Here is a 21,178-nt window from a genome sequence, read left to right as displayed (position 1 = left end):
GAGGAGAGTCATGGCTCGGTGTTTTCCCTCCAGCTCAGATTTAACAGAGCAGTTGCTTGTATTAAATATTCACAGAACTTTGTATTTTAGTTGGCATAGGTATTCTCTCCACTGATAAATATTTCAACACCTCTACACTTTTAGTAGATAGCTTCATGAATTTTTGTGGCCTAAGAAATCATCACCTTCTGTTTATGATCCTCTCCAAACTTGACTAGTCCAGTCTTAGGATGACGTAGACACAGTTTCCAGAACTGTTCTTGAAATCTTTCTAGATAACCTAGGGTTACCACTACACCAAAGGAGGCAGTGCAGTAAGACTTGTAGAGGAGAAATTCCTTATCGTAATACCAAATTGGAGAAGTTAACTGGGGGCGGGAGAAAAACATTACTGAAATCCTTCCTTATGAGTTAGTTTATGCTCAAACCCAGCTAAATTCAACTATAGTACTTACAGAACTGGGAATTGAGATTGGACCTGTTATTTCATTGATAATGTGAAACTTAGATGAGGCAGCTCCTTTGGTCAGTGCAGATTTGCATCATCTCTGCACTTCATAGTCTTATTTGCCTGGACCATTGACAGATTAAGTTCCAGGTTAATGTCAAGAGATTGGAGATGATTTCAAGTCTTTTTGACTCTGAGGCCAACTGTCTATTCATGATGCCATGCTGCCTCTCTGTAATATTCAAATAGAAAGGCAATCCTGCTTCTTAGAGTTGATTCTACCCTATCTGTAATGGCCTTTCTCCTGCAGACTTTGTTTTGCATTTCTCTAATGTACTTAGCATGTAATATTTTGTGTTATAGCTGTTTGCATGTATATGATGCCTTTGCTAGATTGTAAACTCCATGTAAGCAGAGAGAGGGTTTTTTAAACTTTGGATCCTCTGGAGTCTGGCTGAGTGGTCCACCCATAGTAAGTGCTTAATAAATGCTTTTTGAATTGAATTTTCAAGACAGATTCTGCTAAGAATGTGTCTCTTAATATTGTGGTTCAAAACTTGAATCTGGATTCTAGAATTTCTTAGATCCCTGAGCACAATCATGATATGTTCTTGCTTTCTCCAGCTTGTCTATTCTTGTGTTGTTTTTTTGATGTGCATATTTTTTCCCAGAGAGCCCCTTGTGAAACAAGGATCAAAAGGAACCCCCCAACCTTTGGGATTGAACCTGGTCAAAATACACTGTCAGAACGAAGCTGTATATCAATATCACGTGACTTTCAGGTGATGGCACGTTTTTTCTTTTTTGCTCCTTCTAAAATTGATAATAATAATAATGAATTTCTCCCGCACTTTGAAGTGGTACAGTGTGTGATCAGATTATAGATGTGACATACATGGAAAATCTTTGTTGTGTTCTGGCTCAGACTATTTTCCCATTCTTACATCTTGAAAATTAATTAAATTGTTATTCATTTTCTCAGTGTGTCTGGTAGCAAGGTGATTTTTTTTTTACTTCCAGTTTCATGTGTGAAGCAAACAGTATAAGAAAAATAAGTGAAGACTGGATGTAATTTTTTTTGTTTATATTACTCCCTTGCCCTGGATGGGTAGGAGGCCAGCTCCAAAGTTATGGAGAAATAGGGTGACAAAAATGTGACCTGTCACATGGCACAGAAGAGAATTAAATGGAGAGGACCTGTCAGTCTCCGGAGTTATCCCCAGACAAGTATGGGTAACTTTGGGGATCTGATTTTGGAAAAGAGGGGAAGAATGAAAAATTAGAGATAAGTGGAAGAAATGGAAAGGATCCTGAGGTAATTGCTAATGTTGTCAGCCTTGTTCTTAAGCTCTGAACATCTTGCTTCACTGTATGCATTTGTGTGTATGTATATGCCTGATTTCACAGTAGAACAAAAATTTTTTTTAACTCTCTCAGAACTGAAGTGATTGATCTCAGGTCAACAGACTGAGGTACTGCTTCTATATATCACTGAAGTTCAATTGAAGCTAGGCACAATCTGTGTTTTGGGGGAACTCAAACCATACCATACCTGGATTTTGGTCAGGCTTGCAAAAGATTACCCACTAAATGGATAGGTATAGGAACCTGGGGCTGAATATGGGTTCCTTTCTGTTGTCTGGTATATTATCTATTGCAAATAAATTGCCACAGTATGAGCACTTTTCCCTGTTTGGCTTAATTGAACTAGTATTTGTTATTAATCTAACAATGTAGGTTAATTAAAATCACCCAAAATGAATGAACCAAGCAAAAAACTGACAGTTTAAGAAATACTTCAGAGCTAACAATGTAGGTTAATAATTTGGGTGGGGAGGCCAAGGTAGCCTCTTCCTTTAAATACCTTCCAATCTCATTGGGCGAAGTAAGACATGTACACACGGTTCAATTAAAGAGCAGCTCATTCATAATTCTCATCACTTGATGTAACCAACATCTACTCGAACTAATAGTCTTGGGCCATTTTCATCTCTGTCCAGATAATTGCACTAGGACCTCTCAGTCAACTGATTCATATTATCCAGTCTCTGATTTGGAGTGTTCAAACTGTTAACAATCAATAAACTTCCTCCAGTGTATCTGCTATGTACCACCTTCTGCAGAGCCCTTCACTTGTGGCATAATCATTTGACTAAGTGCCCAGAAGGTGTGGTAGAGACAGAAAGTGTGATGAGGGGTTAAGGAGAAGAGAGACATTCATATACACTTGTGAGGAAAAGCTTTGTCTGTGGCAGATTTCAGTTGTTAAATTTGTTGACTTCTGTCATAAACCTCATAATTCCTTCCACCTTTTTTTGCTTATTTTATTTTTAAATATTAATTTATTTACTTTTAGTTTTCAACATTCACTTCTGTAAGATTTTGAGTTGCAAATTCTCTCCTCATCTTTCCCCTCCCCCCATTCCAAGAAAGCACGTAATTTGATATAGGCTCTTCTTATACATTCATATTGAACATATTTTCACATTAGTCATGTTGTAAAGAAGAATTAGAACCAGCAGGAGAAACCATGAGAAAGAAGAAACAAACAAAAAATGAAACAGAGAGAGAGTGCAAATAATATGCTTCAGTTTGCATTCAGACTCCATAGTTCTGTCTCTGGATGTGGACAGTGTTTCCCATCATGAGTCCTTTGGAGTTGTCTTGGGTCCTTGCATTGTTAAAAAGGGTTAAGTCTATCAAACTTGTTCATTGCACATTGTGGCTGTTACTGTGTACACTGCTCTCCTGGTTCTGCTCACTTCACTCAGCATCAGTTCATTCAGCTCTTTCCAGGTTTTTCTGAAGTCCATCTGCTCATCATTTCTTATAGCACAGTAGTATTCCATTGCATTCATATATCTCAACTTGGTTAGCCATTCTCCAATTGATGAATGTCCCCTCAATTTCCAATTCTTTGCCACCACAAAAATTGCTGTGCAAGTATTTTTGTACATGTGGGTCCTTTTCCTATTTGTATGATCTCTTTGGAATACAGGCCTAGAAGTGGTATTGCTGGGCCAAAGGGTGTACGCATTTTTATAGCCTGTTGGGCTTAGATCCTAATTGCTCTCCAGAATGATTGAATCAGTTTACAACTCTACCAAAAATAATACCTTATATCTTTAAAACACTTGGAATATGCTATAACCTTTTGCTGTATTCATTTGGTTTACACAGTCTGGCATTGAAGCCACAAGTTTATCACACTGGATATTGAACATACCTTTGGAAAAGAGCCCTTTTTTGTTTCCATGTCTAGTTTTTGTTATAGCCATAGGTTTTCAGTGAGGTTTAAATCAGACAAGTTTCTAAGCCATTGAATTATGTTTAGAAATATTTCTTAGCTTTTGTGATGTGTGGCAAGTTATAAGGTTGAGTTGCAATAGTTCATCTCCATTTGGAAATTTCTGTAATTCTGGAATAATTATGCTTCTTATTATATCAGTATTTATCAGAGTTCATCATTCCCTCAATGAAGACAAGCTTTCAAGGTCCAAAGGAGATAAATATAATGGAGGAAAAATCCCTAAAACATTTTTTTGGGGGTAGGTGCTTGATAGTCCACTAAAGATGTCCAAGTCTTACCAGATCACCTGGACTTCTTACAACAATGAGAGTGATTTTCATTTAGTAGATCTTTTCTCCATCTTCTATACTCAGATCCCTCTTGCCCATGATAAACATTTTTTCTATGTAGCAACTATTTTTTAATTGGTGTTCTTGTTGTCCTAATATTAAGAAACCTGTGCCTGTGAGGTTCTTAACTTGGAATTAGATGAACAAAATGTATTTTCTTTTGGGAGAAGAAAGGACTTTTGTGGTACATATGCACAATAAGTATATAAGCAAAACAGATTCCCACATTGACCTCATCTCAAAAATGTCTTGTTCTATACCACGATTCATCACCTCTCTCTCAAGAGGTTGGTAGTCTGCTTCATCATCAGTCCTCTGACATTGTGGGTAGTCATTGCATTGATCAGAGTCTTGCAGAGTTGTTTGTCTTTACGGTGTTGTTTTTGTTGTATATTCTCTTGGTTCTGCTTATTTCAATCTGCAGTAATTCCTACAAGTTTCTCTGAAACCATCCCTTTTGTCATTTCTTATTGGCACAAGAGTATTTCATGAAGTTCATTAATCATTATTTGTTCAACCTATTCCAGTAATAGCCATTTTTAAAAGCCAGTAAAGGAAAGAAATGAAGCGTGTGTGTGGCACAAAAGCTAGCACACACCTGACAGAAAACTGTCTAATGGTGAGAGAATCCATTCATCCCAGGTTCATCTGCTCAGTGCTGAGTATTCGTCACCGTGGGGTTCTTAGAAGCATACACAACAGGAAACCATATTAAAATGATTATTCATCCCAAGTAATGCCCGTGGCACCGTATGTGTGTGTCATCTCCTCCACTGCGATGTGAACTTCTTAGGGTATCGGCTGTTTCATGCTGGTCTTTTTGTTCCCAGCATTTTAGCACAGTGCCTGGCGTGCACATGCTTATTTCTTGTTGATTGAATACGTGTTTTGCTCCTTAAGAAACCTATCTCATTGTCTCTTCTGTATAAAGATATCTTCTCTATGACTTTTGGTGCCCAATAATATTTCAGCGTGTTTCTGCATGTCATGCAATCTTTCTCTTGTTCTTTGAAATCTCTAGAACTTTAATATTTTGGATACTGTGGGCTTTCATGATTTGTGACCATAAAGCATTATCAAGGAAAAACTGGTGTTAGAAAGAGAGGGTTTGGGGTTTGTTTTTGAGGGGGAAGAATGGGAAAGATGAGGTGTTTTGTTTCAAGGGAAAAGTTGTCATTGTCAAAGGCACTGCACAGTTTCCCACTGTAACTCAGCTTCCTTACTTCCTTCTCTTCATTTCTGGGCTGCATTCATTGTCTATTTTCAGTGTTTGTCCAAGATGTATGTAGTAATGACCTAGTTCCATGGGCCATTCATTCAATTTCATGTCATTGTCTGAACAATAACCATTCTTCATATATTTGATTTTTCCAGTGTGGCTAAACTGATTGTTTTTGGGTGAGTATGGATCCCATCTCAGGAAAATTACCTAGTTTAGCAAATTATGTTAATTGAAAATACCTCCTTCCCATCACTTTTATGGCCTTATATTTGAATGTTTTTATTTTATGCAGTTATAAACACCATGTAAGCTTTTCAAATTCTGCTTTATTCCTTCTTCAGTGTTTTATAATTTTGTAGTCTTTCTTGAGCATTTTCAGCAGAAAAATAACTATTCCATTTTGGAATATCATTGCTATTTGTTCAGTCATTTTCTAGTTTAATTCAGTTGAATGTTTATTAAGTATATGTACTATGTGCCAGACGCTGTGCTGAACAGAGAACATAGAAACGAACAGTTGTTGAATTGATGAGCAATCCTTGCCTTCAAGGAATTGACGTTGTACAAAGGCTCATCAAATGTATACACAGGCAGTTATAATGGAAGGTGTGTATGATAGGGCCAGAGGAGACTTCTAGACAGAGTGTCCCAAGAAAATTTGAGGAAAGAAAGAATAATTTCATCTGGAAGATCACTGAAGGTTTTCTTTTTGAATAATTGGCACCTGAGCTGAACCCTGAAAGAAAAAAATTCTGTTAAGTAGAGATGAGAGAATATATTCCAGGCATGGAGGAATCCTTCCATGATTGAACAGAGGCAGGAGATGGCATGTGAAGTGAGGGAACAGCTAGTATTCCAAATTGGTAGTCAGTCCTTGAAAGAAGGGTGAAAGATAATTGTGAAATACGAATCTGGAGAGGTAGGGTGGAGCTAGATTGTAGAGGCTATTAAATGCCCTGTGAAAGAAATTTTGTTTTTATCCTATTTGTATTAGGTAGGCAGTCATAGGTCCTTCTATTTAGGAGAGCAAACAGGGGAGAGGTTTTGCTTACTATAGTATCCTTCTGCTTTAAAAAACAAATCAAAATTCTGCCTAAGGTCACCTTATTTATTTATGTCCTTGGGCTTTTATGTCATAGACATGCGCCAATACCATCTCCTTCTTCCATGTAGAGTCTTCCTTTATCACAAAGAAACAAATTAAGCAAAACCAGTTAAAAAAGAGAAACCATATCTGATGGTGCAGGCAACATTTTACACCAGTAATATCTCACTTCTCAAGTGAGATGAGAAAGCTGTGTTCCATCATTTGCCTTCTGGAACCACCACTATTGGTTATTGCCTTTAATTCAAGTTCAGTGCATTAGTGTATTTGTATTTCTCAGACAGTTTCTACAACACTTTTAACTTTTATTATCTTTGCCAATTTGATGGCTGTGAAATGAAACCTCAGTTGTTTTAATGTGCATTTCTTAATATTTTGCTTAATATTAATATTTAGTATGTATTATTTTTCTCCTAATGTAGAATATTTCTCTTAATACTGAGTATTTTTATATAGTTTGCAATTCTTATTTTGAAAAACATTCATATCCTTTCAACACTTACTGGGGAAAATCTCTGAATATTTGTCAGTTGTCTCCATATCTGGTATTTATTCAGATATTTGATGCAATGGGTTTTTTCCCATTTGATTCCCATTTGATTTTCCCCCGATTGATTTCCCATTTGTCTCATTTTAGTTGTATTGATCTTGTTCATGCAAAACTTTAAAATTTTATATGATTTATTTCATTTGTGCTCCCTTACATCTTTTCCACCCCCTCTCTGATTGGCAGTTTCCCTTCTCTCAGCCTTCCTGGATATTAAATTGTAATCCACATTTGTGCATTCTGTCACCATGGTCTCCCATATCAGGTATTACAAACAAAATTTTTGAAACCCAGACTTACTAGCTTCATTGGTTTCTTTTATTCGAAGCTCTGAAGCAGAGGAATAGTGTGATAAACAGTGATGGTGCAGTATAAGTTGGAGGAAGGACGTATAGTAGATAAGGAATCACTGAGAAGACCATTGTAATTCTTGAAGTGATAAGGGCCTTGGTGAAGACGCTGTGAATTTTGAAGGGATAAATGTGGGACAAGGAAAATTGTTGAGGCTTGGTGATTGATTTGGTATTAGGAGAAGTCAAGGGTGACTTCCAAGATTCTAAGTCTGGATGAGTAGAGAAGATCTGAAGACTAGGGAACAGGAAAAAATTTTAAGTCAGGTTTTCATTCCTCTCCCTGCTGCCCTTCTGACTCTCCAGACTTTCTCCACCAGGTCATAGAAACCTCTTCATCTTGGAAGCTTATGCCACCCTTGGACTTCTCCCATTGGAAGAGCCCTGTGACATCTGCCTCTGATTGACTAGTTCCTTCCAGAACCACTATTTTAAGGAGGATGACTATGCCAATCATATCTTCATTAGTGTTCAGGCTACGGTCCTTGACCCTTTTAGCTTTTTCTCCTTGCTGGGTGCTTTCATCTCTCTCACCCACCCAATCACCCTTCATGTATTGTCTTCCCCCCTTAGAGTATAAACTCCTTGAGGATGGGGACAGAGTCTGCTTTTCTGCTTGTATTTATATTGCCAACACTTGGCACAGTGCCTGACACCTATAGGCACTTAGTGAACTAGGGTGATCAATAATATTACATAAAAGTATTTTTATCAAGGTATCTTTTAAAAAGAATTTTTTGTCAAAGGTGCTTTGCAGGCATAGGGGTGGGATTGGAGATTGCTAGAGAGGAACCGTAAGTTTGGGAACCAGATCTTTCCTTCTGTCAGAAACTGGATGAATTCATTAGCATAAATGAGAAGATTAGGTTTAAAGAGTGGAAAGAGCCTCTAGTCCTCCAAGACTAGAAGGAAGGATTAAAAAATCTATGTAGCAGCAGGTTGAGTAGAAGAAGAATCAAAACAACTGATCTCTGTAAAATAAAAGGCAAACTCCTCTGAGAGTAAGGATTGGAAAGAATCAGAAAGCATTTGGAAATTTAAGGATAAATACTTATAACAGCAACTACAGTGAGTGTTGTAGGGACTCAAGAAGAGGAGAATGGTAGAATTGCTGAGTATCTACTTAGAGTGCACTTCAGAACTTGATTGAGATTCAGGCTACTTTGTACCTGCAGTTATTTTGGGAGAATGTGACTTTTAGACCCTTGAAATAATCCTTCCGGTACATGAGATTTCAGTCTTGGGAAAAATCTGTTGAAAGAGTGAAGCATGTTGAAAGATATGCAGGTAAGATCCTAAAGGAAATTCATATCTTTCAACATGCTTCACTCTTTAGCTTGGGATGCTGGCAGGCTCATAGAATGGCCACTTTCTGTGTTCATAAATCTAGAGCCTCAGGCCGTCTAGTCTAGCCCCCACATTTTTCAGATGAGAAAAATAAGGCTTTGGGAGGTCATGACTTGTCCAGAGCCACACAGGTAACAAGTGTCAGAGGTGAGATATGTTCTTTCCCTCTGTATTGCTGCCTGCCTTGTAGTATCTAGGGTGTCACCAAAGTTATTAAATGTGATACCTTTGGTCCTAGAGTTAAAAGAACCCCATAGCCATCTGCCTGGGTTATTACAGTAGCCTGTAATTCATTCTCTATACAACATCCTTCAAACAACATCCTCCTTTGACACAGATCTAGTTCCGTTAATCCTACACAATAATTTTCAGTGACTCCTACTGCTTAAAGGACAAAGTTCAAACTCTTTAGCCCAGCAGTCAAGGATCTTCAAATCCTGGGGCTTCCTTACTTTCGAGGATCATTTTTCTCTGCTCCTTTCCACAAATTCTGTACTTCCACTCCCCTGGACCTCTTGTATTCACTCACCATTCCCTATGCCCAGAATGCTTTCCCATCTTCCTCCAACTGTTTTTGAAATTCTGCTCATGTGTCTTAAAACCCAGTTTGAATGCTGCCTCTTTGCTAGAAACTGTCACTGATCTCTCCCTCGTTGGAAATAAACCTCCCTTTTTAAATAAACCTTACATAATACTCTTTACCATATTCTGTTCTGAATTATAGTATGTTCTATTATGTTTCCCATAAATAATGAATATGGTCTATTTTCTCTTTGCTGTCATATTTCACCCCATTTTTGTTCCCTCAGAGTTCACTTTTAAATTGGAAGGTACATTAGGGCAAGGTTGGTTTTGAGGGGTGGGCTTAGATATGTGACCTAATCAGAAGTGCTTTTCCATGAGCAAGCTCTTGCGACATTGTCTTGTCCTTCTCTGACCACAGCCTTTTCATTGAACTTCCTGCTTCCAGTTTCCCCCTCCACACAGCTGCCACAGTAATGTGACTAACTGGCCCTGTCGTTCTTATTCAAGAATCTTCAGTGGGTCCTGACTGGCTCTTCATACATTGGCTCCAGCATACTTTTCTAGGTGAATTTCACATTACTCCTCTTCTCATGTTCCCTTTTGATCCCAATGGGCCTACTTGTGGTTCTCAGAACCTGACAGTCCATCTTTGGTCTCCTTGCTGTTCCGCATTCCTCAAATACAGTCTCTTCTTCCTAACATCTCTTAGAATCCCCACCTTCCTTTAAGGTTCACCTCTGCTGTCACCTCTGGGGTGCATTTCCTAACCCCCATAGTTTGTAGATCTATCCTTGCAGTTTCCCAAAGGAAATCCAGATCAGTCTCTCCTTGTTCAACTCCAGACTCAACTTATTGGAGGATTGTTCTTCCATTCCCCCAGACCTGCATCATAGGTGTCATCTTGACTCCTCACTATCTTTCCAACCACCCTCCCTTCTTTCCCCCCGCCCCCCTAATATCTAATCTTACCAAGGCCTGTCAGTTTTACCTTTGCCATATCTCTCAAATATGCTCCCTCTCTCTCTGATATTGCCACCACCCTGGTACAGGTCCTCATTTCCTCACACCTGGATTATTGCAATATCTTGCTGGTTGGTCGCCTGTCACAAATCTCTCCCCACTCTAGTTCATCTTCTATTCAGCTATCGAAGTGATTTTCCTAAAAAGTAGGTCCAATCCATGTCATTCCCCTACTTAATAAACTCTAGTCAGTGGGCCCGTATTACCTCCAGGATCAAATACAGAATTATCTGTTTGACATTCAGTGACCTGGCCCCTGCCTACCTTTCCAGTCTTCTTACACCCTCCCCACCCTTAAACAATATCATCACATAGGCTTCCCTCCAGCAACACCAGCCTCTTCCTGTTGTCCAGACGAGATCCTCTATCTCATCTCAGGGCATTTTCTGTGGCTGGGCCACCATGCTTGGAACACTCTCCTCATCTTTACCTCCTCAGCTTCTTTAGCTTCTTTCAAGTCCCAGCTAAAAACCCACCTTCTATAAGAGGTTTTTTCCAGTGCCTCTTTACTCTGATGTTTTCCCCTCTGTTGATTTCTTATTTATCCTGCATGTAGCTTGTTTGTACATAGTTGTCAGCAAATTGTCTCTCTGTCAGATTGTGAGCATGAGAGCAAGGACTATCTTTGCCTTTCTTGGAATCCCCAGTACCTAGCACAGGGGTTGGCACATAGTAGATGCTTAATAAATGCCTATTGACTGACTGTCCTCCCATGTTACTTTGTTATATACATTATACATACATATCTCATATTATATATATACATACATTTGGTTTATATATTATATATATTATATTTGTATATGTGTATTATATATATGCATATATATGTATATGCACATTTGCATTTCCAAGTATATGTTGTCCTTTCCCAGCTCCTTGAGAATTGTTTTTTCTTTCTATCTTTCAAGATACTTGATGCAGTCCCTTGCACGTAGAAGGCAGTTAAGTAAATGTTTATGGAATTTATTGTTTTAATTATCTTTCTATCTAACACAGTGTTGGGCTTCACACATAGCTAAATGAGTATCATTTGTTTGGTTTCTGATTTTCTTGTTTAATTATGAATCTCACACTAAACTTTATCACACAACTTTGCCATGAAGGTTTTGTGTAGCCACTAGATGGGGCAGCAGTTATGAACATAACTGCCTCTTACTAGTGATAATGTAAGAAATGATACTTTTTTTCACTCAAACTGAATTTGAACCCTTTGCTTGATTCCCAGCCCCAATGTGGAATGCAAGAGTATGAGGTTTGGCATGTTGAAGGACCATCGAACTGTCACTGGAGATGTCACTGCTTTTGATGGATCCATCCTCTATCTGCCCATTAGACTTCAGCAAGTAAGACACAAAGGAATTGTTCTTGAAATGGCCACCTTGGCATAATCATGGGGTTTGAATGGTGGGAAAACCTGTAGTCTTTGAATGCTTTATTTATAAATTCTAACTGATTTTTGAAAAGGCTTTTGTAAAGAATAGCCTGCAAGTTCTTGCATATGCAAGGTACTTGCATGAATAGTAAATCCAGGTATACCTTCTTGTTCTAGAAAAGTGGTTGGAAATTTTTACATCTAGGAATTGAGATTTATTTTGAATCCCTAATCTTAATGTGTACCTGCTTCAGCTCTTGATTGTGAATTTTTATTACTTTGGTAATGTGAGTAATGCTTTCCTGGAGCTTAAGAATTTTTCATATCCAGTTGTGGTTTTGCCTAGTAGTATTTGCTATAATTCATGTGTAAGACACAATTAGAATATGTTAAAGCTTGGAAACTTGCCATTTATAATTTTCATTTGAGTTTTATTTCTTGTTAGGCTGTTGAGTTGAAGAGTCAGAGGAAGACTGATGGTACTGAGATAAGTATCAAAATTCAGATGACCAAGATCTTGGAACCCAGCTCTGACTTGTGTATTCCTTTCTACAATGTTGTTTTCCGGAGGTGAGAACCAGTTGAGAATAAAGTAGTGCTTGTTCTCCTAGAAATATTAGGCAACCTGGACACTTGCTCTTTTAATTAATTTGTCTTCACGCTCCCTTTTCAAGTTAATACTAATGTTCTTGAGGAGAATGGTTAGCATTACCTACAGCTTGGGCTTAATTTAAAATTTTGAACACTTAGAAAGGATGACACTGAGCTGTCTCATTTAAGGATTATATTCTCAAAAAGCCCAGTAAGGAGAGTTAGGTCTATGAAAACAAATTTTGGATTAGTTAGGTAAGGAAACATGGTCTTTTGGGCTCCAATAGGGACTCTTGAAATTAACATACATAAATAAATAATTATATATTATATATTTATATAATATATATCATTTCCACCTTTGGAAATGATACGTAGAAATATCTACCAAAAGATTTCTTCTTAACTATATTAATTTTTCCTGGAAATTTTAAAAAGACATATTTATTGCTATCCTTTATGAATGTATCCATCTATTCTCTTATTCTCTCCATCAATACATCCCTTGTAAAGATTTTTTGAAGAGGAAGGCAAGCAGTTTAGCACATCACCTATGCTGTACACTATATTTTTTGGAGATTTTTAATGGCTGCTCTTATTTGTTTTCATTTTAAGAATATGTGTAACTTTCATAAGACCAGCCTACTAATATACTACCTTTTTTCAGTTTGCTGGAATACCGTTTCCATTTTCTTTTTGGTAATTGACAATAGCTTTCTTTATTTTTTAGTAGAGGATTTTTTTCTTTTGCTAGGGAAAAACGTGATGGATTAAAAACCTCAAAAGTGAATGCTCTTCCATTCTTTTCTAGTAATTATAGATAGGTATATTCTACCAAGTAGGGAAATAGATCGAATTTTTTTTATGACAAATTACTAGCAATGAGGTTGCACCAAAATGTATATCTTATTTTATTATGGCAAATTATTAGCCATGAAGTTACACCAAATACACACACATACATATAATGTGTGTAATAAGTTACATGAAATATATATATATGTGTAAAGTTATATATATAAAGTTAATTAGTTTTGTTGAACTGCTTTTTTCCTCTTTTAAAAATCTATTTTATAAAGGATGGCTTTCTAGATAAGGGAGTGGGGGAGTTCTCAATAAAAATAAGATTTTATACATATATACACAGATGCATACATATATGTGCATTTGTGTACTTCTGCCTCAAAATGAGTATATCAGTAACTTTCATTTATTTTTTGAAAGTCTATTTTAACTGTATAAAAATTATTACTTATGGGACAGAGGAAGACCTGTTAGAGTTGGGAATTAATTGTTCTCTGACAGAGCACTTATCCTGGAGTTTTCTTTTGTCAGGGTAATGAAACTTTTAGATATGAAACTTGTGGGAAGAAATTTCTATGACCCTGCAAGTGCTATGATACTACAACAACACAGGTTGGTAACATATTTCTAATTTTTTTTTGCGTGTTCTTCACAGATTCCTTTCCTTTTCAGGCTTTAAAATGTTATAGTTTATTGATTATAAAAACAGAATGAATAATGGAATGATATGATGAAATCTATATAATCTAATTAAATGCTTTCCTTTCAAATTTTTAAAGTAAAATCAAACTGATAATAGATTTGACTGTCAATTATCAAATTCCATCATATTGTTACAAGGGAACAATAGTCTCTGTCTAGTACCATTGTTTTAAATGTGAGGATAAAATTGTTAGTCTTTCTCCAAGATCCCTGGATTAAAGAGCACTTGGTTTTAGTTTTTGATTTTTGGCTTCTTTCTCATTTAAGGTTGCAGATTTGGCCAGGCTATGCAGCTAGTATCAGACGGACAGATGGAGGACTATTCCTGCTGGCTGATGTCTCCCATAAAGTCATTCGAAATGACTCAGTGTTGGATGTTATGTGAGTGAATGAGATGGTGGGACTGAGAAAAGGCTATTCAGTTTAGCAAATAAGAATTATTAGTGACTTTTTAAAAAAAAACCTAGTATGTATAATGGTGGTGGAGATAGAAACCAGATGACAAGGGGTAAAGGAGTAGATTGGTAGGATGATATGGAGAAGCAGGTTAGTGATAGAATTAAGTCACTCTTCTCAGTTTGGCAGTGCTTGAATACACGCCTGATAATCCAAGGATTATAAGGAATTCACACACATATATATATTCTAGCCTAAGACTGAGAACCATTCCCTGATAAGTCACCAAACGATATAAACAGTTTTCAAAAGAAGAGTTGTAAACCAGCAATAGTCTTATGAAAAATGTTCCAAAATAATGAAAGAAAAATGCGTTAAATAACCTGAGCTTTCATTTCATACCCATCAAAGTGGAAGAGATGATAAAACAAAGAAATAGGATTGGGACTGTTTGGGGATGATAGGCATACTAATGCACTACTGGAGTTGGGAATTGATTGCAACCATTTCAGAAAATTATTTGGAATTATAAGAAATAAGTTACTAAATTGTTTAGGTACTTTGATCTATTGATCCCATTATTGTCCATTCCCCACCCCCCCCCCTCCCCAGGAAGGTCAAAGGCAAGAGAAAAAGTATTTGCAGTAATACTTGTTATGGAGCAAAATATATGAAAGAAAGCAGGTGGCCATTGATTGGTGAATGGCTGAAGAAGCAGATATATGAATAGAAAATTACTGAACTGTAAAAAAATTATGAATTGGAAAAATTCAGAGAAACATAGGAAGACATAGGAACTAATGCAGAGTACAGTAAGCACAACTAGTAGAATTCTGTACAATGACTATAGCAGTGTAAATGAAAATGACCCTAAAAGGCCACTGAACTCAAATGAACAATATTGGTTCCAGAGGGATGAGACATATTTGTCCCTCCTCCCTAGAGAGATGAAGGACTCCTGGTATCAGATGTTGCTTACACACTATCAGTTGGTTTTGCTTAACTATCTTTATGACAAGGGAATGATTTCTATTAGAGGAGGGACACGATTGGGAAATATTTGGTGTAAACAAGCATCAATAAAACTTTTAAAAAAGAAAAAAAAATTTCCCAGTGAAAGAAAGTTAATACTCAAGGAACTAATAGGGTAAAGGAAAAATTGTTCTGCTGTTGTCTTTTTTTGTTGTTGTTGTTAGAGATAGGGAAGACTTAAAACATTTTTTAAAACAGGGTAAAAAGAGCAGTTGGAGTGAGTGATTGATAGATGTATACCAGAGGAGTCCTGGAAAGATGACAATAATTTTTCCCTCAGGGCTTATCATAATGCCTAGCGTTCCGTAGGCACTTAATAAATGCTTGTTGACTTAACCAAAGATTGGCTTTATTATGATGGAACACATCTTCTGTTGAGGCAGGAGAAGATGGATAAAGAAGTTCTGAAGTATGGAAAAAAGATTTGAGCTTATTATGTTGGTTACCCTTGGTGTTTCCAATGAAGTGGAAGTTGTCATTTGAATAAGATGGGTTTTTGAGATGTTGGCTTGGAATAGTTTCTGGGGAATCTGATGAGTTAATAAAGGAGGTATGAAAAGGTTGTTGAGCATCAATGAAAGTTTGGCTGTGGTCATAGAGCTTGAATTTGTAATGGCCTTAGTGGAAAATAGTTTTGTGATTGTAAAGCCTTTAACAGCCAGTTAGGTATTGGAACAGAGGGATTATCCAGATTTGGAGATTGGCAAGGTAAGTGTGGTAGAATTTCTGAGGGGTAAAGGGATTCTAGGGTGCTAATGAAATTATAGTTAAAAGGTGTGATGGCAAGGATTCACTAATCCCTCTGATCTGGGTTCTAAGTATCAATCAACAAGCATTTGTCAGGAATTGTGCTGAGCCCTCGGGATACAAAGACAAAAGTCTTTTCTCTTAAGGACCTCACATTCTAATGGGGGAAAAAGGTGTGTGTATATGTTTGTATGTGTATGTGTGTGTGTGTGTATGTATGTTTACCTAAGACATAGCAAATCAACATAGCCTTAGAGGAGAAGGCAATAATACCTTATGGGAACAGGAAACGTCTTCCATAGTAGGCTGAAGGAAACTGAAAGGAAACCAGGGATTCCTGGAAGTGGAGGTGTAGAGGAAGAGCATTCCAGGTATGGAGGATGGCTAGTACAAAGGCCTGGAGTTGGGAGATAGAGCATTCTATGTGAGGAACATTATGGCTGGATTGTAGAAAGGGTTTGCTTATTTCTTGCAGCTTGCTTTGATTCACTTAAATTGTAAAGGATGTAGAGAGGGGCTGTTAACAACTAAAGCAATGCCTATTTTAGCTGCCTTATTGGAGGGCAAGGCATAGGAATGCTTGGAGGGGATAAGGGGGATGGAGAAAGATGACCATTTTCCCAAGGTATAGGCACAGTTGCTGGTGAGGGTGCCCTGAACAAAGTTATAATTTCCCTGAGGGTCCCACTCTGGAGCAGGAGGGAGAAAACTAGGGGAGTGAGCAGAATGGTGGAGGTTTAGATGACAGTGAGTGAAAGTATGGTTGCCTTTTAGACAAGCCCCATGATTGGCTTTTTTCCCCCTTTTTTAATTAATTGATTTGTTTTAATTTTCTACAATCACTTCCATATATCTTAGATTTTTCCCCCTACCTCCTCCTTCTTTCCCCTTCCCTCCCTGAGATGGCATGCAATCTTATATAGGTTCTACACATACATTGTTATTAAATACATTTTCACCTTAGTCATATTGCATAGAATTAAAATGAATGGGAGAAACCATGAAAAATAAAACATAGCACAAGAAAAAATGGTCTGCTTCATTCCGTGATCCAGTTCCATAGTTCTTTCTCTGGATGTGGAAGGCATTTTGCCTCAAGAGTCCATTGGGTCTTTATCACAGATACTAGTTACAAAAATTCTTTCCCAGTTTCCTGCTTCCTTCCTAATCTTGGTTGCATTGGGTTTGTTTGTGCTAAAACTTTCCAACTTAATGTAATCAAAATCATCCATTTTGCACTTCATAGTGCTCTCTATCTCTTGTTTGGTCAAAACTTTCTCCATTCTCCGTAAACCTGACAAATACACTATTCTTCCCTAATTTGTTTATAGCACCAGACTTTATACCTAGATCATGTATCCATTTGGGCTTTATTCTTCTGTATGGTGTCAGGCATTGGTCTGTGTCCAGTTTTCCACGCATTTTTTGTCAGACAGTGAGTACTTATCGCAGAAGCTGGGGTCCTTGGGTTTATCAAGCAGTAGATTGCTATATACATTGACTGTATCTTGAGTATCTAACCTATTCCACTGGTCTGCCCCTCTATTTCTTAGCCAGTACCAAGTGGTTTTGATGATGGCTGCTTTATAATACTATTTGAGATCTGATAGGGCTGGGCCACTTTCCTTAGCATTTCTTTTCTTTAGTTCCCGTAATATTCTGGACCTTTTGTTCTTCCAGATGAATTTTGATATTATTTTTCCTAGCTCTAGAAAATAATTATATGGTAGTTTGTTTGATATGGCACTGAATGTGTAATTTAATTTAGGTAGAATTGTCATTTTTATTGTATGAGCTCGGCCTATCCACGAGCAACTGATGTTTTTCCACTTACTTAGATCTGACTTTATTTGTGCGAAAAGCGTCCTATAATTGTGTTCATATAGTCCCTGGGTTTGTTTTGGCAGGTAGACTCCCAGTTATTTTATAATATCTACTGTAGCTTTAAATGGGATTTCTCTTTCTATCTCTTGCTGTTGGGCTTTGTTAGTAATATATAGAAATGCAGATGATTTTTTGTGGGTTTATTTTGTAAACTGCAACTTTGCCAAAGTTGTTTATTATTTCAAGTAGTTTTTTACCTGGTTCTCTAAGATTCTGTAAGTATATGGTCATATCATCTGCAAAGAGTGATAACTTAGTTTCTTCTTTGCCTATTCTAGTTCCTTGAATTTCTTTTTCTTATTGCTAAAGCTAACATTTCTAGTACCATATTGAATAACAGTGGTGATAATGGACATCCATTTTTCACTCCTGATCTTATTGGAAATGCATCTAGCTTATCCCCATTGCATATAATGCTTGCTGGTAGTTTTACGTAGATACTACTTATTATGTCATAATATTTCTATACTCTTCAGTGTTTTCAATAGGAATGGGTGTTGTATTTTCTGCATCTATTGAAATAATCATATGATTTCTGTTAGTTTTGTTGTTCATATAATCAGTAGTGCCAATAGTTTTCCTAATATTGAACCAGCCCTGCATTCCTAGTATAAATCCCACCTAGTCATTAATGTATCATTCTTGTGATAAGTTGCTGTATTCTTTTTTGCTAATATTTAATATTTTTGCATCTATATTCATTAGAGAAATTATTCTATAATTTTCTTTGTTTTGGTTTTTCCTGGTTTAGATATCAGCACCATATTTGTATCATAAAAAGAATTTGGTAAGACTCCACCAATTTTCCCAAATATTCTATATAGTATTGAAATTAACTGTGCTTTCAATGTTTGATAGAATTCATTTGCAAATCCATCTGGTCCTGGAGATTTTTTTCTTAAGGAGTTCATTGATGGCTTGTTCAATTTCTTTTTATGAGATGGGGTTAAGTATTCAACTTCCTTTTCTGCTACTCTGGGCAATTTGCATTTTTTTAAAATATTCATCCATCTCATTTAGATTGTCAAATTTAAGGGCACACAGATGGGCAAAGTGATTTCTAATTATTGTTTTAATTTCCTCCTAGTTGAAGGTGAGTTCACCCTTTTCATTTTTGATATTGGTAATTTGGTTTTCTTCTTTCTTTTTTTAAATCAAGTTAACCAAAGGTTTATTAATTTTATTGTTTTTTTCATAAAACCAACAATTAATTTTATTGATTCAATAGTTTTCTTAATTTGAATTTTATTAATCTCTCCTTTGGTTTTCAGTATTTCTAATTTGGTGTTTACTTGAGGATTTTCAATTTGTTCTTTTTCTAGCTTTTTCAGCTGCATGCCCAATTCATTGATCTCCTCTTTCTCTATTTTATTCATGTAGGCATTCAATGATATAAAACTGCCCTTAAGAACTGCTTTTGCAGTATCCCGTAAGTTTTGGTAGGTTGTCTCATTATTGTCATTCTCTTGAATGAAGTTGTTGATTGTTTCTATGATTTGTTGTTTAATCATTCTTTAGGATTAGATTGTTTAGTTTCCAATTAATTTTTGGTCTATCTTTCCATGGCCTTTTATTACATGTAATTTTTATTGCATTAAGATCTGAGAAGGATACAATACCTATCTCTGCCTTTCTGCACTGGATTGTGAGATTTTTATGCCCTAGTACATTGTCAGTTTTTGTCTATGTGCCATGTACTGCTGAGAAAAAAGGTATATTCCTTTCTATCCCCATTCAGTTTTCTCCAGAGCATACCTACCTTATCCAGAGTTTTATTCACCTCCTTAACTTCTTTCTGGTTTATTTTGAGGTTAGATTTATCTAGTTCAGAGAAGGGGGGGTTGAGGTCCCCCACTAGCATAGTTTTGCTGCCTATTTCTTTCTATAACTCCTTAACTTCTCCTGTAAGAATTTGGATGCTGTACCACTTGGAGCATATATATATATAATAATAATGATATTGATTCATTGTCTATAGTGCCTTTTAGTAGGATATAGTTTCCTTCCTTGTCTCTTTTAATTAGATCTATTTCTGCTTTTGTCTTGTTTGAGATATGGATTGCTACCTATGCTTTTTTTACATCAGCTGAAGCATAATATGTTCTGCTCCAACCTTTCACCTTTATCGTGTGTGTATCCCCATGTTTCAGATGTGTTTCTTGTAAACAACATATTGTTGGATTATGGTTTTTAATCCATTCTGCTATCCGTCTCCGTTTTATGGGAGGGTTCATCCCATTCACATTCACAGTTATGATTACTATCTGTGTTTTTCCCTCCATCCTCTTTCTCCCGTTTATGCTTTTAGTTCTCCCTTCTCCCTTCCCTCCACAATAGAGTTTTAATTTTTGACCACCACCTCCCTCAGTCTTCCCTCCCTTCTTTCAGCCCCCCTCCCTTTTACTCCCCTTTTCCCTTACTGCTTCTTCCCTCCCTTTTAGCCTCCCCTCCCTTTTCTTTCCCCCATCCCCTCCTTCTGCCTATAGAGCTAGTTAGATTTCTGTACTTAACTGAGCTTGTTGTTTCCTTCTTAAACCAAATCAGATGAGAGTACATCTCAAACAATGCTCATATCTCTCCCCTCTTTCCCTCTACTGTAATATGTTTTTGTGCCTCTTCCTGTGGGATAATTTACCTATTTCTGCCTTCTCCTTTTCACATCTCCCATTACAATCCCTTTGCACCTTTAAATCACATTTTTATCATCATATCATTTAATTTATACCCACTCCCTCTATCTATGTGTATCCTTTTTAAATATCATAATAAATATACAACTCTCAAGATTAACAATTATCATATTCCCTTATAGGAGTGTAAATAGTTTGCCCATATTGAATAACAAGGTTTTTTTCCCCCATTTACCTTTCATGCCTCACTTGAGACTTGTGTTTGAAGATCTAATTTTTTATTGAGCTCTGGCCTTTTCATCAGGAAAGTCTAGAAATCCCTTATTTCATTGAATGTCCATCTCCTTACCTGAAATATATCCTCAATTTTGCTGGGTAATTCATCCTTGGTTGTAGTCCCAGCTCCTTTGCCTTACGGAATATCATATTCTAATCCCTCCAAGCTTTTAATGTAGAAGCTGCAAGGCCCTCTGTGATCTTGACTGTAGCTCTTTGATATTTGAATTGTTTCTTTCTGGTTACCTGCAGTATTTTCTCCTTCACTTGATAGTTCTGGAATTTGACAATGATATTCCTTGGTGTTTTCAGTTCGAGATCCCTTTCAGGAGGTGAACAGTGGATTCTTTTGATGACATTTTGCCCTCTGGATCTAGGACCTCTGGGCAGTTTTCCTTGATGATTTCTTGGAAGATATTGTCCAGGCTCTTTTTTTCATCATGGCTTTTCTCTCCTGAATCTATTTTCCAGGTCAGTTATTTTTCCAATGAGATATTTTACATTTACTTCTATTTTTTCATTCTTTAGATTCTGTTTG

At 36.8% G+C, this 21,178-nt stretch overlaps 1 protein-coding gene across 3 annotated transcripts in view; it reads left to right on the top strand.

Annotated features, from left to right (window-relative positions):
- Nucleotides 1–21,178, top strand: part of PIWIL2 (piwi like RNA-mediated gene silencing 2) — an 81,613-nt gene that overhangs the window by 9,491 nt on the left and 50,944 nt on the right. For all 3 annotated transcript variants that reach the window (XM_072634898.1, XM_072634896.1, XM_072634897.1), the window contains exons 6-10: nt 1,120–1,230; nt 11,432–11,549; nt 12,024–12,148; nt 13,505–13,585; nt 13,943–14,056. In XM_072634898.1, coding sequence (XP_072490999.1) covers nt 1,120–1,230; nt 11,432–11,549; nt 12,024–12,148; nt 13,505–13,585; nt 13,943–14,056 — 549 coding nt within the window. The remainder of the gene's footprint in view (nt 1–1,119; nt 1,231–11,431; nt 11,550–12,023; nt 12,149–13,504; nt 13,586–13,942; nt 14,057–21,178) is intronic.

Source organism: Notamacropus eugenii, chromosome 1 (genome assembly GCF_028372415.1).
Source record: "Notamacropus eugenii isolate mMacEug1 chromosome 1, mMacEug1.pri_v2, whole genome shotgun sequence".
Taxonomy (NCBI): domain Eukaryota; kingdom Metazoa; phylum Chordata; class Mammalia; order Diprotodontia; family Macropodidae; genus Notamacropus; species Notamacropus eugenii.
The sequence above is the reverse complement of the archived record's forward strand: the minus strand, read 5'-3'. Positions and strand labels throughout refer to the sequence as shown.